The 14,387-nt window shown below is 43.4% G+C and overlaps 1 protein-coding gene across 2 annotated transcripts in view; it reads left to right on the forward strand.

The window, feature by feature from the left end:
* TMIE (transmembrane inner ear) overlaps positions 1–13,591 on the forward strand; it is a 39,185-nt gene extending 25,594 nt beyond the window's left edge. Inside the window, exons 3-5 of one of the 2 annotated variants that reach the window (XM_007499748.2) lie at positions 9,138–9,287; positions 10,379–10,487; positions 12,558–13,591. In XM_007499748.2, the coding sequence (XP_007499810.1) occupies positions 9,138–9,287; positions 10,379–10,485 (257 nt within the window). In that variant the 3' untranslated portion in view covers positions 10,486–10,487; positions 12,558–13,591. The remainder of the gene's footprint in view (positions 1–9,137; positions 9,288–10,378; positions 10,488–12,557) is intronic. The other variant, XM_007499749.2, reaches the window with a different exon arrangement.
* Positions 13,592–14,387: the final 796 nt, after the last annotated feature.

The raw sequence follows: 14,387 nt of genomic DNA on the forward strand, positions 1-14,387 counted from the left end.
GGGTTCAAATTTGACATCAGACATTTTCTATCTGTGCGATCCTGGACAAGTCACTTAACCTCCATTGCCTAGCCATTACTGCTCTTCTGCCTTGGAACCAATACACGGTATTGATTCTAGATGGAAGGTAAGAGCTTAAAAATGGGCAAGAAGTAGAACCAAAAGAACATTATGTACAGCTACAGAATTAATGTTTGAAGAATAACTCATGAATGTTCACCTCCAGAGAAAATCTGATAACTAGAAATACAAAAGACTTATCATATATATATATGGAGAGAGAGAGAGAGAGAGAGAGAGAGAGAGAGAGAGAGAGAGAGAGAGAGAGAGAGAGAGAGAGAGAGAGAGAGATTTCTTTTGGTTAGTGATGCCTCTTCTAGTGTGGAGGAGAAAGAGAAGAAGGAGAGGAAGATAACTGGGGATTTTTTAACCTTTCATATTAGGATCAATATTAAGTATTAGTTCCAGGACAGAAGAGCAGTAACAGTTAGATCATTGGAGTTAAATGACTTGCTTGGGAAAGCACAGCTAGGAAGTGTCTGAGGCTAGATTTGAACCTAAGACTTCCTCTCTCTAAGCCTGACTCTCAATTCACTGAGTCACCTTCCTGCCCCTGTATTTATTTTTTATATATCTTATATAGGGGAGACCCCATGGTAAAGTGTGCAGGAAACTGGTCTTCAAAAGCAGGAAGACCTAAATTCAAGCCCCATCTCTTAAGAGGCATGTTTGACCCTAGGCAAGTCACTTCATCTTTTTGAGTCTTCATTTATGTTTGTCACTTTTTTTTTTTTTTGCATAAGAGAGTTATAGGGCAGACATTGGAAATAGGAAAACCTGGGTGACTTTCACTCCAAGTTTGAGAAATAGAACCTCAATCACATAGGGGTCCTCTCCTACAGCTGACCAATGTTCCTATCAACCCATTAAAATGATAAGCTGTTAAATGGATGCTAATGTGTTTTGGTAGATGGAATTTCATTATTAGGAATTATTTACACTAATGAAGGGGCAGCTAGATAGCACAGTGGATAGAGAGCCAGGTCTGTAGTCAGGAACACTTCAAATCCTATCTCAGAAACTTTCTAACTATGTGACCCTGGGCAAGTCATTTAACTGTGTTTGCCTCAGTTTCCTCATCTATGAAATGATCTGGAGAAGGAACTGGCAAACCATTCTAGTATCTTTGCCAAGAAAACCCCAAATGGAGCCACCAAGAGTTGGACATGACTAAAAACAGATAGAAGAAAAACACCAATAAAACCACAATCTAGTCTTTTATATATTCTTTTATTTGTGCATATCTCCCTTGATAGAATGTAAGCTCTTTGAAGGTAGGCACTCTTTGTTTTTGTCTTTATATCTCCAGCTACTAGCAGTACCTAGAACATGGTAGCTCATTAATGAATGCTCATTAATTGATGGTCTGGGGCATCTCTAAGAAGTGTGATGAGTTAGGGACCATGTGTATCCAAAGAGCCAAAAACAACACACAGCACGTGCAACAGGATAGGAAGATTCCACTGTCTTGCTAGTCTTTAATTGCAGTGTGGTTTCCATTAAGGAAAGGGGCCTAATGCTCATAAACCTAAGGATATCCTTAGTGCTCATGAGTTATAGAACAGACCATCTATTAAGCCAGCTTATTGTATTTTTGGTTTTCCAAAGTCTGTCTGACTTTTTCTCCTTCCTTCCTTCCTTCCTTCCTTCCTTCCTTCCTTCCTTCCTTCCTTCCTTCCTTCCTTCCTTCCTTCCTTCCTTCCTTCCTTCCTTCCTTCCTTCCTTCCTTCCTTCCTTCCTTCCTTCCTTCCTTCCTTCCTTCCTTCCTTTCTTCCTTCCTTTCTTCCTTCCTTCCTTCCTTCCTTCCTTCCTTCCTTCCTTCCTTCCTTCCTTCCTTTCTTTTTCTTTCTCTCTCTTTTTTCTTTCTCTTCATCTCTCTTTCTTTCTTTTTCTTTTTTCTTTTTCTTTCTCTCTTTCTTTTTCTTTCTCTGTCTTTCTTTCTCTCTGCCTTTCTTTCTCTCTCTGTCTCTCTTTCTTTCTTTCTCTCTCTTTCTTTCTTTTTCTTTCTATAAAATTATATTTTATTTCTAATTACATGAAATAACAATTTTTTAAAATCTTAATCTTCTATCTTGGAATCGATAAGGCAGAAGAACAATAAGGGCTAGGCAATGGGGATTAAGTGACTTGGCCAAGGTCACACAGCTGGGAAGTATTTGAGACCATATTGAACCTCCCATCTCTAGGCCTGGCTCTCAATCTGATAAGCCACCTTGCTGACCCCATGTAATAGCAAATTTTAACATAGATTTTCCAAAAATTTGTGATCCAAATTCCCTTCCCCCTCCCTGAGATGGTAAATGATTTGATCTAGGTTATACATGTGTGACTATATAAAACATTTCCATTTTGGTCATGTTGTGAAAGAAGAGTCATAAAAAACAAAAATCATAACATGCCAAATCCCTACACACACACAGACAACATTGCTGTTACTGTATACACGATTCTCCTGGTTCTGCTCACAAAGTTAGTCTTTTTAACACTAAGTCTCCCTTTCACTCTTCAAGTCCCCCAACTTAACTCCTTTCTAAGTCATGGTCCCCAAATTCCTTTTAATTCTTTTTTTCCCTGGAATTATTTTGAGGAGCTACCACTAGGAAAACTACTAGGGAGCTAGAATTAGCTGTGATGAGGAAACTCCCCTCAATCTTCCATTATTCCCCTTCATTCCATTAAAATCCCTGAGGCTGGGATGGATGGAGAAAATGGGAAGGGCTAGTAACCTTTCTCCTATTTTCCCCAACAAAATCACTGCCCAGTATATACACAGATAAGAAAACTGAGTCCCTCCAAGGAGAAGTGACTTGCCTAGGGTCATGTAATCATATTTCAGAGTATAGTTCTGGAGCTGGAATTAATTTAGAGCCCATTTAATCTGACTCCCTCATTTTAAAGTTGAGGAAATTGGGGTTCATGGATATTAAGTGATACGCAGCTAGCTACTTAGTGCCAGTGACAGAATTTAAACCCAGATCTGTTGGTTCTCATTTCAGGAAACTTTCATTCTACTCCACCATCTCCTGTGGGGTTGGGGACTGAGTCTGAGGAGAGGTATATCAGGGTTTTCTTGTTCTTATCCTCTGATCACTGTCACCTTCTGGACCCAAAGCTTGCTGATCTTCTCTAACCATCCCCTGCCCAAATCCAATGGTCTTAGCAGGAGCAGTGACCAAGAACAGCTAAAATCAGACCCTGGAGCACCTAAAGAATAAGGAATCCCAGACAGGAGCAGAAAAATTGGGATGTGGGGCACTGAGGGACTTCTCTATACCCTGGGCTAAAGAAATCTGGGTGGCAGAGGCCATGGGGTGCTGGGAGAATGAAATCACTGGGTGGGTCCTCTTGGGGTGAGGGGTGGCCCCATCCAGATGTGTGAGGCAAGGAAGGGAGCCAGTACCGCATTTCCATCTGCCTCCCATGTGTCCCCTCTTGGCACCAGCTCCTTGACTCTCTTCTCTGATGGTACCTTTATACTAAGCTTGACCCCCTCCCTGGACCCCTTCATAGATTCTCTTCTCCACACCTCACTCCCAGGGGAAGAAATAGAGCAGACAGAGAGGGAGGGGATCCTGGATTGCTGGACCTTTCCCTTTCTTCCCTGGAAGTGATGGGCTTCAGACAAAGGTATTTGGTACTGGTAGAGCCTTTGACTATAGCTATTCTCCAATGACAAGCCATTTCAGGCTCTCTGCTGCCCTTCAGGATCTCACTGGGCCCCAAAGAAGAAAAAAAGAACCATTTCATCTCTGCTTTCTCTCCCCTCAATTTCTTTTCCTGAGATTACCTGGATTCCTAACAGCCTACTGACTCCAATGATAATAATAGCTACTTCAAAGTTTATACAATGCTTTCCCAAGAGGTCCCCTAAGGCAAGGGGATAAATATTATTTATTCTCATTTTACAGGTGGGGAAACTGAGGGAAAGAGGCTAAGTAGATTCCAGGACTAGGATTTGAACCTAGGTCCTCTGTTCCAAGCCATGGAATCAAAGAATCACAGAATTTGAGAATGGAAGAAGAGACCTCAGAAATAACCAGCTCAACCCATATTTGAAAGGAATCCCCATTATAATATACCCAACAAGTTTTTATCCAATTACTCCAAGTGCAGAGAACTCCAGACAGCTTATTTCATCCCACATTTGGATAGTCCTCATTATTAGGAAGTTTTTCTTCACACTGAATCTAAATTTTTCCTCTTTATAACTTCCACCCATTGCTTCTGGTTCTGTCCTCAGGGGCCAATGAGAACATGTTTAATCCCTCTTTCATCTTTCCTTATTACCATTCTGCCTCATAAGATCAGAGCCTTGCCCTAGGTCACCCCACTAACTCTGGGGAAGCTATTTATAGACTAAGAATTTCAAGGCTAGAGGCAACCTTTGACAGGTGGAGTTGTGTACCTCTAGATTGTTAGGTGGCTCAGTGAGCATTGGCCTAGAATTAAGAAGATCTGAGTTCAAATTTGGCCCAAATTTTACTGGTTGTGTGTCCCTAGGCAAATCCCTAAACTTCTATATGTCTCAGTTTCCCCAACTGAAAAACATAGATTAATGCTAGCACTTACCTCTCAGGGGCTGTTTTGAGGATCCAATGAGATAATATTTGTAATGGGTTTAGCACAGTGTCTGGCACCCTGTTGGTCTCCCTTCCCATTTCTATCATGCTCTGCCCCCAGTTCTATATCATTCTTCCATCACAGTGAAGTATTTGCTTTTCTATTTGCCTTTCCCAACCCTGCCCAGGTTATACACCTGGGATGCCTGGGAAGAATCTCAGAATGCTGGGACTGGCTTCAAACCCAAGTTACCAGACTCCCAACAAGAACTGTTCTCTTTCCACTAGTGATGCCAAGTTATCTGTGTTTGTTTATGTGTCTTGTATCACCAGGTGGACTTAGCATCATCCTATGAATGAAGGAAAGGCATTTAGTAAGCACTTACTGGGTATAGAAGAGAAACCTGAAGGGGCTTAACGGGGGAGTGGTGGACAGAGAGGGATGCCTTGATTTAGAATGCTAAAGGGATGGTGAATGGAGCCATTGGAAGACTAGACTTACATAGCCTTTGGGGGAGAAATGACAGAGTTGGTTTAATTATGGTTCTAGACCTAGATATGGTGGCTTGGGGTGCTTGGGCAATGGTGCAATGATTGATTAGGAGGAGACAAAGGGGTGACTTAGGAACCTGATTGGGGTTTGAATCTGACACTTACTAGCTGTGTGACTTTGAGCAAATCATTTCCTCTCTTTAGGTCTGTTTCCTTGTCTGTAAAATGTGAAATTGGGACAGATCATTGCTAAGATACCTTCTAACTTAGAATTCTATGTTCTAAGGTCCTTTCAAGTTCTGATATTCTGTTATAAGGTCCTTCCTATCTTTAACATTCTAAATTCTAAGGTTGCTTTGAACTCTGATATTCTATGTTCTAAGTTCTCTCACAGCTCTGACATCCTTTGTCCTAAGATCCCTCTTGACTTTGACATTTTATTTTCTAAGGTTCTTCCCAGCTCTGACATTCTCTCTTCTAAATTCCCTTCCAGCTCCAACATTCTCTGTTCTAAGTTCCCTTCCAGCTCCAACATTCTCTGTTCTAAGTTCCCTTCCAGCTCCAACATTCTCTGTTCCAAGTTCCCTTCCAGCTCCAATATTCTCTGTTTAAGGTCTCTCCTGGCTCTGACATTTTAAGTTCTAAGGTTCTTCTCAGCTCTGACATTCTCTGTTCTTATTTCTCTCCCAGTTCCAACATTCTCTGTTCTAAGTTCCCTCCCAGCTCTGACATCCTAGGGCTGGGAAAGGCAAGTGCAGACTGAGATACTTTTTTCCTTTCATTCTCCATCCACACTCCAGCATCTCACCTCTGGCTCACTGTGAGGAAGGAAGGTGAGAAGAGGGCCACACTAGGGGAAGGGTTGCCCCTAGCCCTGCTATTCTCAGACTCTTACCAGCTCCCCCCCAAAAACTTCTGCCTTTTATTCTTCTAAGAACTAATTCAGACATGTCCCAAACAAATGTTTGTGAGGGAAGAAACAGAGGAGGTTCGCATGTCCCTCCCCAGCCTGGCAACATCTGCAGGAGACCGAGGCCAACATCTGCACAGGCTCCTTTGAAGCCTCCTGGCTCCCCAGGCTCAATGTGCTGTGGTGGGTGTTGGCTCCCATCTCCCCCTCCAGCATTAAAGGAATGGGGGTGGTCCTGAGACAGAGAGGCTGGGTGATGTTTTTAGATCAACAATAAGAATGATGATGATCAGTGCTGATGAATAATAACTCACATTTATACTTCAAGAAATGTTTATTAAATGAATAGCAACAATGGCCATTTCTATAGAATTTAAAGATTTGTAGAATATTTTACCTATGACACCCTTGGGAGGTTGTATGAAGATCTCCATTTTACAGGTGAGGACACTGAGGCTCAGAAGGATAAGTGACTTGTCCAGGATCACACAGCTAGGAAGCATCTGAGGTCCACCTAGTGGCATTTATAATTCAAATACAAATGTCCCTTTTGAATGGACAAACCATCCTTAATTCCTGTGGATCATATCCCTTCACTTTCCCCATCACGGTTTCGATGTCAGCATTAAATGGGAATTTGGGAGGAGTTTCTCGGAAGCCAGCAGATGGCAGAAAAAGTTTAGAAACTCAGAAAATGCATATTAAACCCCAAATTTACAATAAGGTACTGTAAACACCCCATAAAAGAAAAAGGAAAAATTCAGACTTCTTCCCTGGTAGGAAGGGAGGGCTAAAAAGTTATACGTGGATTTTCCAGCCTGCTGGAGTGTCATGTCCCTGAGCCCACAGAGTGGAAGGGATAACTGTGATTGCACTTCCTTCTACGGCTGAGTAATGAGTCCCTCACTGGGACAGTCCTATTACATGGAGCCAGGATTCTGATATCTGCCCATTGCTGGATACCACGAAAGCAGAGGTTTGGAGACCTGCACTAAGGAGAGGGCAGGGGAGACCAAGTCCACTTCCTTAAACTGTTGCCAGGCTCCTTAGAGTACAGTGGAACATAGACTGGTTCAGGAGCCAGAAGACCCCATCTCCCATCTTTGCTTTGTGACCCTAAGAAGGTGGTTTAATTCTCAGTTTCCTCTTCTTAAAAATCAGAGAGTGGGGCAGCTGGGTGGCTCAGTGAACTGAGAGCCAGGTCTGGGGTTGGGAGATCTTGGGTTCAGATCTGATCTTCCCAGCTGTGTGACCCTGGGTGAGTCACTTGACCCCCATTGCTTAGTCCTTACCACTCTTTTGCCTTGGAACCAATATACAGTATTGAGTCTAAGATGGAAGGAAGGGCTTTAAAAACAAATTTTAAAATTAATTCTTAGAATTAAAATTTTTAAAATCAGGGCACTTGGACTAGATGAGCATTCCTGGAAGTGTAGTCCTCGGACCTCTGGGGATCCCTTTCAGAGAATCCATGAGGTTAAAACTATTTTCACAATAGTCCTAAGGTATTATTAGCCTACTAAAATACTCCTTCAACGACATATCTGTGGGAGGCCAAATTTTTTTTTCTGATAATTTAACCAAAACAGCATATCACAACAGATTAAATGCATAAGCAGATATCAGACTCCATCTGTCTTCTATTAAGACAGACATTAAAGAGATTTGGGAAAATATGTCAACAAAGCCAGTCTTTTCACTAATTTTTTTAAAGATCCTTATCTTCCTCTATAGAATTAATCCTGTATACTGACTCCAAAGCAAAGGAGTGGTAAGGTCTAGGCAATGGGGGTTAAGTGACTTGCCCAGGGTCACACAGCTAGGACCTGTCTGAGGTCACATTTGAACCCAGGACCTCCCCTCTCTGGGCCTGGCTCTCAATCCACTTAGCCACCTAAATGGCCTCTTCATATCATTTAACTAAAGCAACATATTGCAACAGACTGACTACAGAAGCAGATATCAGAATCCATCTGTCTTCCATTAAGACAGACATTAAAGAGATTTGGTAAAATATGTAAACAATGCCAGTTTTCTCATTGATTTTTTTAAAAATGCGATTAGTTTTCATGAAATTTTATTTTTGTTAATATATAATTACTTAAAATTCTATCCATTTAAATTAATTTTTCCTATGGTAACTATCGATAGATAGAATTCATGCACAAATATTTTGGGGTCCTCAACCATCTTTAAATTGTCCAGGGAATTATGTGAACATGGAAAAATATTTTTAAAACTAAAATTTAAATTAAACCAAAGATGTCCAGGGATCCTTGGGAATTTTTCCGTGTCAAGGCCTCCCGAGGCTAAAATGTTTGAGAACTTCTGGACCAGATAATCTTCAAGCCCGTTCAGTTCTAAATCCTCTAATCTTTTGAGAAGTGCCAGGATTCTCAACTGTTTATGCCGTGGCTGATTCCCCAAAATAGCCTCACTACTCCTCTACACCCACTCCTCCAGCGGCTTTGTCCTGGAAGTTGAAGCTTCAAAAGTCTAGTTTTTAATAAGCTCTGACTCTCCCGCTCCCTCAGCTCCCCAGGACTGGTTCTGTGGCCTGGAGAGACTGTACCAGATTTATGACAACACATTTAGGCCCAAATCGGAACCTCCACCAGGTGCATTTGAGTCTGTGGATTCTGGGGACACTCGCAGTTGGGAAATCAGGTGAGAGGGAGAGGCTAAGGTCTCCTCTGAAATCACAAACATCCAGCAGCTGTGCCTGGGGGTCAGAGGCTCTCCAGAGGGGTCTCTCAGGAGGATGCCCAGCCTGAGACAACTTCAGAGGCAAAGCTTGGACCAGACGTCAAAGGGGGGTGGCGAATTAGAAAGGATGTGTAACTCCAATTTTAGGGAGCCCCTCGTCTGGGGGGGCTGTCTTCAGAGAGCCTCTGGCTAGAGGGACAGTCAGAGAACTGTTGGACCGAGGGGGAAACTGAGAAAAACAATGTAATAAGACACAACCCAAGATAAAATGGGACCTTTCTAAATCACTGGGCTTGGGGACAGGAGCTCTGAAATGTACGAACCTCGCTTAGACTCTTGAAGTGGTTTTCCTTATCTGGGGAGTCTGCTTTTGGCCTCCACTCCCATCTCCGGGTCTGTTCTCCTTACAGTCATCACTCTATGCTGTGTCTTCAACTGTCGAGTGCCCCGGACCAGAAAGGAGATCGAGGCCCGGTATCTGCAGAGGAGGGCAGCCAAGATGTACACGGACAAGCTGGAGACGGTCCCCCCACTGACGGAGCTAACCGAGGTCCCCGGAGGTGAGGTTCCCCCTCTCCCCCCAACTGCCTGAGCCCAGACTCCCTCTGGGACTCTTAAATTCCCGTCACGTGTTCCTTCTTCCCAAATGTCCTCCGTTCCAAAGTTCCCCATCCTTAAAGCCTGCCTTCCAGATCCCCCAATCCCACTAAATTCTTCTGTATCCAACCCCTTCATCATGAACTCCCATTAGGGCTGAGCACCCTGGGGGAAGACAGAGCAGGGGAGGGGAAGACCTGGTGTTTGCACAGCTTGTGGATTGGCATGGTGGTGAACAACATTGGGCCCCCAGCCTTTCTGTCCTGTGGAGATGGTTACCGAGTGAATGATGCTGGGGCTGGAGGCAGGGCCAGGATGGAGGTTCTGAAGGGGAGGACAGAGACCTAAGGAGCAAGAACAGAGCCGGAATTCTCAGATGTGATCGGGAAGCACATTAGAGAGTGGATCCCATTCAGGGTCCATCCTGTGAGGAAGTGTTGAGTCTATAGATTCATAGAAACACAGATTTAGAGCTCAAAGGGCTCCTTCAAGAGCATCGTCTCCATCCCTCTCATTGAACAGATGAGGAAACTGAACCTCAAAGAACTTAAGTGACTTGTCCATCAACCCTGCTAGCATGTGGCAGAATCAGGTCTTCCTACCTCCGAGTCATGACGGGTTTGTGGGGTGAGGCAGAATGGGTCATAGGACTAATCCCCATGGAGCAAGTATTTGGGGAGCCACAATGACAAAACCCAGTAGATGCCAGATAGATATTTGAATCCCATGTGATGTCTGCAGGGGAAACAAGAGAACAACGCTCAGGGGAAAAAACAATGGGGCAAGAACTTGTGTATGGGGAGAAATAGTAATAAATGGCGCCATGCTTGTGAGCTAACTAGGGGACTCCATGTCAGCTCTTTGAACTTCTCTATCCCAGAGTCCTTTTTCCTAAACCTTTCAGACCAGGCTCTCCTGGATCTCCATGGCCTTGGTGCTTGGGGGAAGAACTGACCTCCCTCACCACTAAGTCTTTGTGTTTCCTGGAGTTTTCCCCAAACCTCTCCAGTGGCTTCTCCTCCCTTTGCTGACCTTTTTTCATTTTGCACTCTAGGCTCCTCTGACCGTCTGCCCCCTCTCTCTGGCCACATCCAGTCCCAGTCTCTTGGAGCTCTGCCTGTGGTGAAGGAAGAGGATGAGATGACCCCACGGGGCAGCTAGCAGTCTGTCTCCTCTGTCTCTGTCTCTGTCTGTGTGTCTGTCTGCCTGTGTCTATTTCTGTCTCTCTGTCTCTGTCCCTATCTCTATCTCTCTGTTTCTCAGTTTCTGTCTCTCGATCTCTGTCTCTGTCTCTCTCTCCTCCTGGCCTCCATCCTCTCTTCTCCCTGACTTCCAAGAAGACAGGACTTCTTCCCTTGTGGCTAAGTGGCCAGCTGCTTCCATATCTTCCTTCTGGCATTTCAGTGTCCAGCCTGTCCATGTCCCCCAAGGCATATATATCTTGGTCATGGGAAACAATAGGTGGGGGGTTGAAGTTACAAATGAACTCAGACTAGGATTCCTAAATTGGGGATCTATTCTCTAGAAGGGGAAAAGCTGGTTAGTTGGGACCCACAGTGGGAATCGGGGTAGGTATCATTGAGGGTGACCAAATATCTCTCCAAACTTGAGTTCCGAGACTCCCTGCCTCCAGTTCTGAATCTGGACTAGAGAATGGAATTCCAAAGAAACCATATCAGAAGATTTTAAAATTGGAAAGGATTGCAAGAGGTTATTAGATCACAGAGAGATCCATTTTAGAACTGGAAGAAAACTCAGAGGTCATCTAGTCCAGCTCCTTCCTTTTACAGATGGAGAAACTGAGGCCCAGAGAGGTTAAACATCTTACCCAAGTTTACACAGGTAGTAAGTAGCAAGCCAGAAATCAACCCTGAATTCTCTGACTCAAAATCCACATTTTCAGATCATCTATTCCAACTTCCTCATTTGTAAATTGAGCATACTGAGGTCCAGATATGTGTCATTTAACCCAAGATTTGCAAATGGCATAGCCCAGATCTAAATGCAAGTTCTCTAACTCTAAATCCAGCATACTTTTTGCATCTGATTCCACTCTGAGAAAGTAGGACTTTTCAGACAGAGTTCAAAAGACTCGAAATCAGTAAAACAATCTTGGAAATCATTGCTAAGCTTAAAGCTACTTAATATTTACCCAGTCATCGCAGGACACCGGGAAGAGAGGAGGAGAGAAAACTGATGAAGGGAGTTAGGAGAAAGGGTGGGGAATGAGGTCATCCTGGACCCACCAAACAGCTATTAGAGATTCATAGTATGAACAATAGATTTTAATTGGATCAAAGCTTTCCAGAGGTGAAATGAGCCATCCCACTACTAGAGGTCTTCAAAGGAAGATGGAGGACCGCTTTGGTGGAGATGTTATAGAGGGGACATCTGATCAGGCACAGATAACATTAGATAAGGTTTTCTCTGAGGTCTGGGATTCTATTGGCAAAGTAGTCATCTTTAGAGTTAGGAAGAACCATAGAACATTAGAGCTGGAACGAACTTTAGATGTTAGATAAGTTTATAACTTTATATATATATTATGCAAATCATACATTTTACATATATTAGTTATATGTTAGATAGTTTAGTTTAGCTCTTCATTTTGCAGATTAAGAAACTCGGACCTAGAGAGTACTTCCTAATATTTATATATAGAGAGACATATATGTTAGATAATTTAGGTAGTTTAACCTTTCATTTTACATATTAATAGGCCAAAAGAGAACTTCCTAATTTCTAAGAAATTGAGAAGATTGAGAGGCAGAAACTTGAAAAGATTGAGGAGACTGTGGTTTTATGATTGGTTCAATATAGGCTTACTAACCAGAGGCAGGAGACTGGACAAGATGGCCTCTAGTGATGATCATAGTTTTGTGCCTTTGTGTCTTATTTCTGTCACAATCCTTTAAAAAACCAACAACAAGAAAAGCGGGAGAAAGTCTAGAGAAGAGCAGCAGATGTGGACAAAGGGCAGGAGAGTATTTTTTTTATAAAAGGGTTATAAATATTAAGGAGGAGATGAGGTCTGCAACATGATGGGATCATTGTCAGATTCCATGCTAAGTTTGTATGAGCTAGACACCTTGCCCTGGTTTCCTGCATCCCTAGGATTCAGAACAGGGAAAAGTGGGGCATGAAGAGAGCTATCATGAAACTTGATACCCCCAGTGGGCTCTGAGGGTGACTTGCCACTTCCCTCCCTTCCATTACCCCTCTTTCCCCAACAGGTGACAAAAAGAAGAAAAAGAAGGACACTGTGGACACAGTAGCCATCAAGGTGGAGGAGGATGAGAAGAAAGAGGGGAAGAAATGAAGGGTCTCCTGATCCCCCAGTGTACCTCACGGATTCACAGAATGTCCAGAAGGGCTCTAGAAATGATGGGCCCAACCCCCTCAATTGACAGAGAGAGGTAACAGAAACCCATAAGGGGAAAGAACTTGCCCAAGGTCACATAGCAAGTCAGCAGCAGAAACAAGCTTAGAACTGAGACCTCTGGGAGTCTAAGGGCCCTTTCTAGAGCTCTTTCCCTCCCAAGAATCCTACATCTGCCACAGTCGGATGGACCAAGCAAAGCTGTTATATGGGCCAAAAATTTCCCCCATGTTCTTCCCTGTTCTCCCTCAGACTTGTCTATTCTAATACCTGCTCTGTTCTCCATGAGGGTGGGGGACTTCCCAACTAAACTGACTATGGTAACTCCTACTTCGAGACTCTTTAGGAAACTACAGTGTTTTTTGTCATGATCCCAAGAGGGAGGCAGCACATTTTCCTATTAGAGGGGTACTACAGCATAATGGGTGGCATGCTGGGAGTCAAGAGGACTTAGCTTCAGATCCTACTTCTGAAATACTGCATGACCAAGGGCAAGTCACAGCAGATATGGATGAAGGGATGGAGAGCAGATCTCATGATGGAAGGGTTCCAGGAATTAGGATGGAGATGAGAAAGCTGAGAGATGATGGGATCATTGTCAAACTCCATGGAGAGTTCCAAGCCTGGCTCTGATGCCGCTTATTCCAAGAAGCCCTTCCTGACACCCTCACCTCTGCCTCGGTGGGCAACTATCTTTGCCCTCAGACATCACCCAGAGCTTTGTTTTGTACATATCACATTATACCATGCATTGTTGTTACTTATGTTGGTGTTTGGTCCCCCCACTAAACTGCTAGTTCTGCAAGCTCAGGGGACTGGATTTTTTTTGGAAGCTTTGTATTTCTGAATTCCCAATAGGTGTTTAATAAATGCTTATCCTTTATTGTTGTTCAGTTGTGTCAGACTCTTCGTAGAACATAACTATCCATGGGCTTTTCTTGGCCAAGGTATTGGAGTGGTTTGCCATTTCCTTCTTCAGTGATCCTTTTGTCAGGCAATCCAAAGTAAAGTGACTTACCCAGGGTCACATAGCTAGCAAGTGTCTGAGTTTGGATTTGTACTCAGGTCTTCCTGACTCCAAACCCGGCACTCTATCCACTGAGCTGCCTAGCTGCCTCCTTATCTTTTCTACCAGACTACAAAAGTCATGAGGATATTGATGGAATATTCATCTTATGTCCCTCAGGACACCCAGAACACAGTATGCATTTTATAACAATTTGTTGAATGAATGAATGAATGAATCCCATTCATCAATGGGATTCATGTAGAAGTCTGAGGGAGGAAGGGAAGGAAGGAAAGAATTCAAGTGTCACCAATAAAGCTGTGGAAACAGAAATAATACCACTCTGGGGGACAGGAGGATTCTTTTGTTGGAGATGAAGATCTGTGAGGAGAAGTCATGGGAAATCAGACTAGAAATTTAGATTGGGGGCAGAGGGCAGAAGGTGGGTTGAGAAGATTGGGGTGGTCAGCTATTGGAAACTCACTGTAAGGGAGGCATATGGCAGAAACAATCTACCAGTGAGGAGGCTAATATAGAGATTAGTTGGTTAATGAGGCTCTTCTCTCTCTGAAGTTTGGACTTTAGCTGGGACATTTATATGGATAAGTCTCTTAAAAATCCACACACTTCAAGACAAGTCCTACAAGGATACCAATCCAGACTTTGCTCCGTGCTACG

This window comes from Monodelphis domestica, chromosome 7 (assembly GCF_027887165.1).
Source record: "Monodelphis domestica isolate mMonDom1 chromosome 7, mMonDom1.pri, whole genome shotgun sequence".
NCBI classification, from domain to species: domain Eukaryota; kingdom Metazoa; phylum Chordata; class Mammalia; order Didelphimorphia; family Didelphidae; genus Monodelphis; species Monodelphis domestica.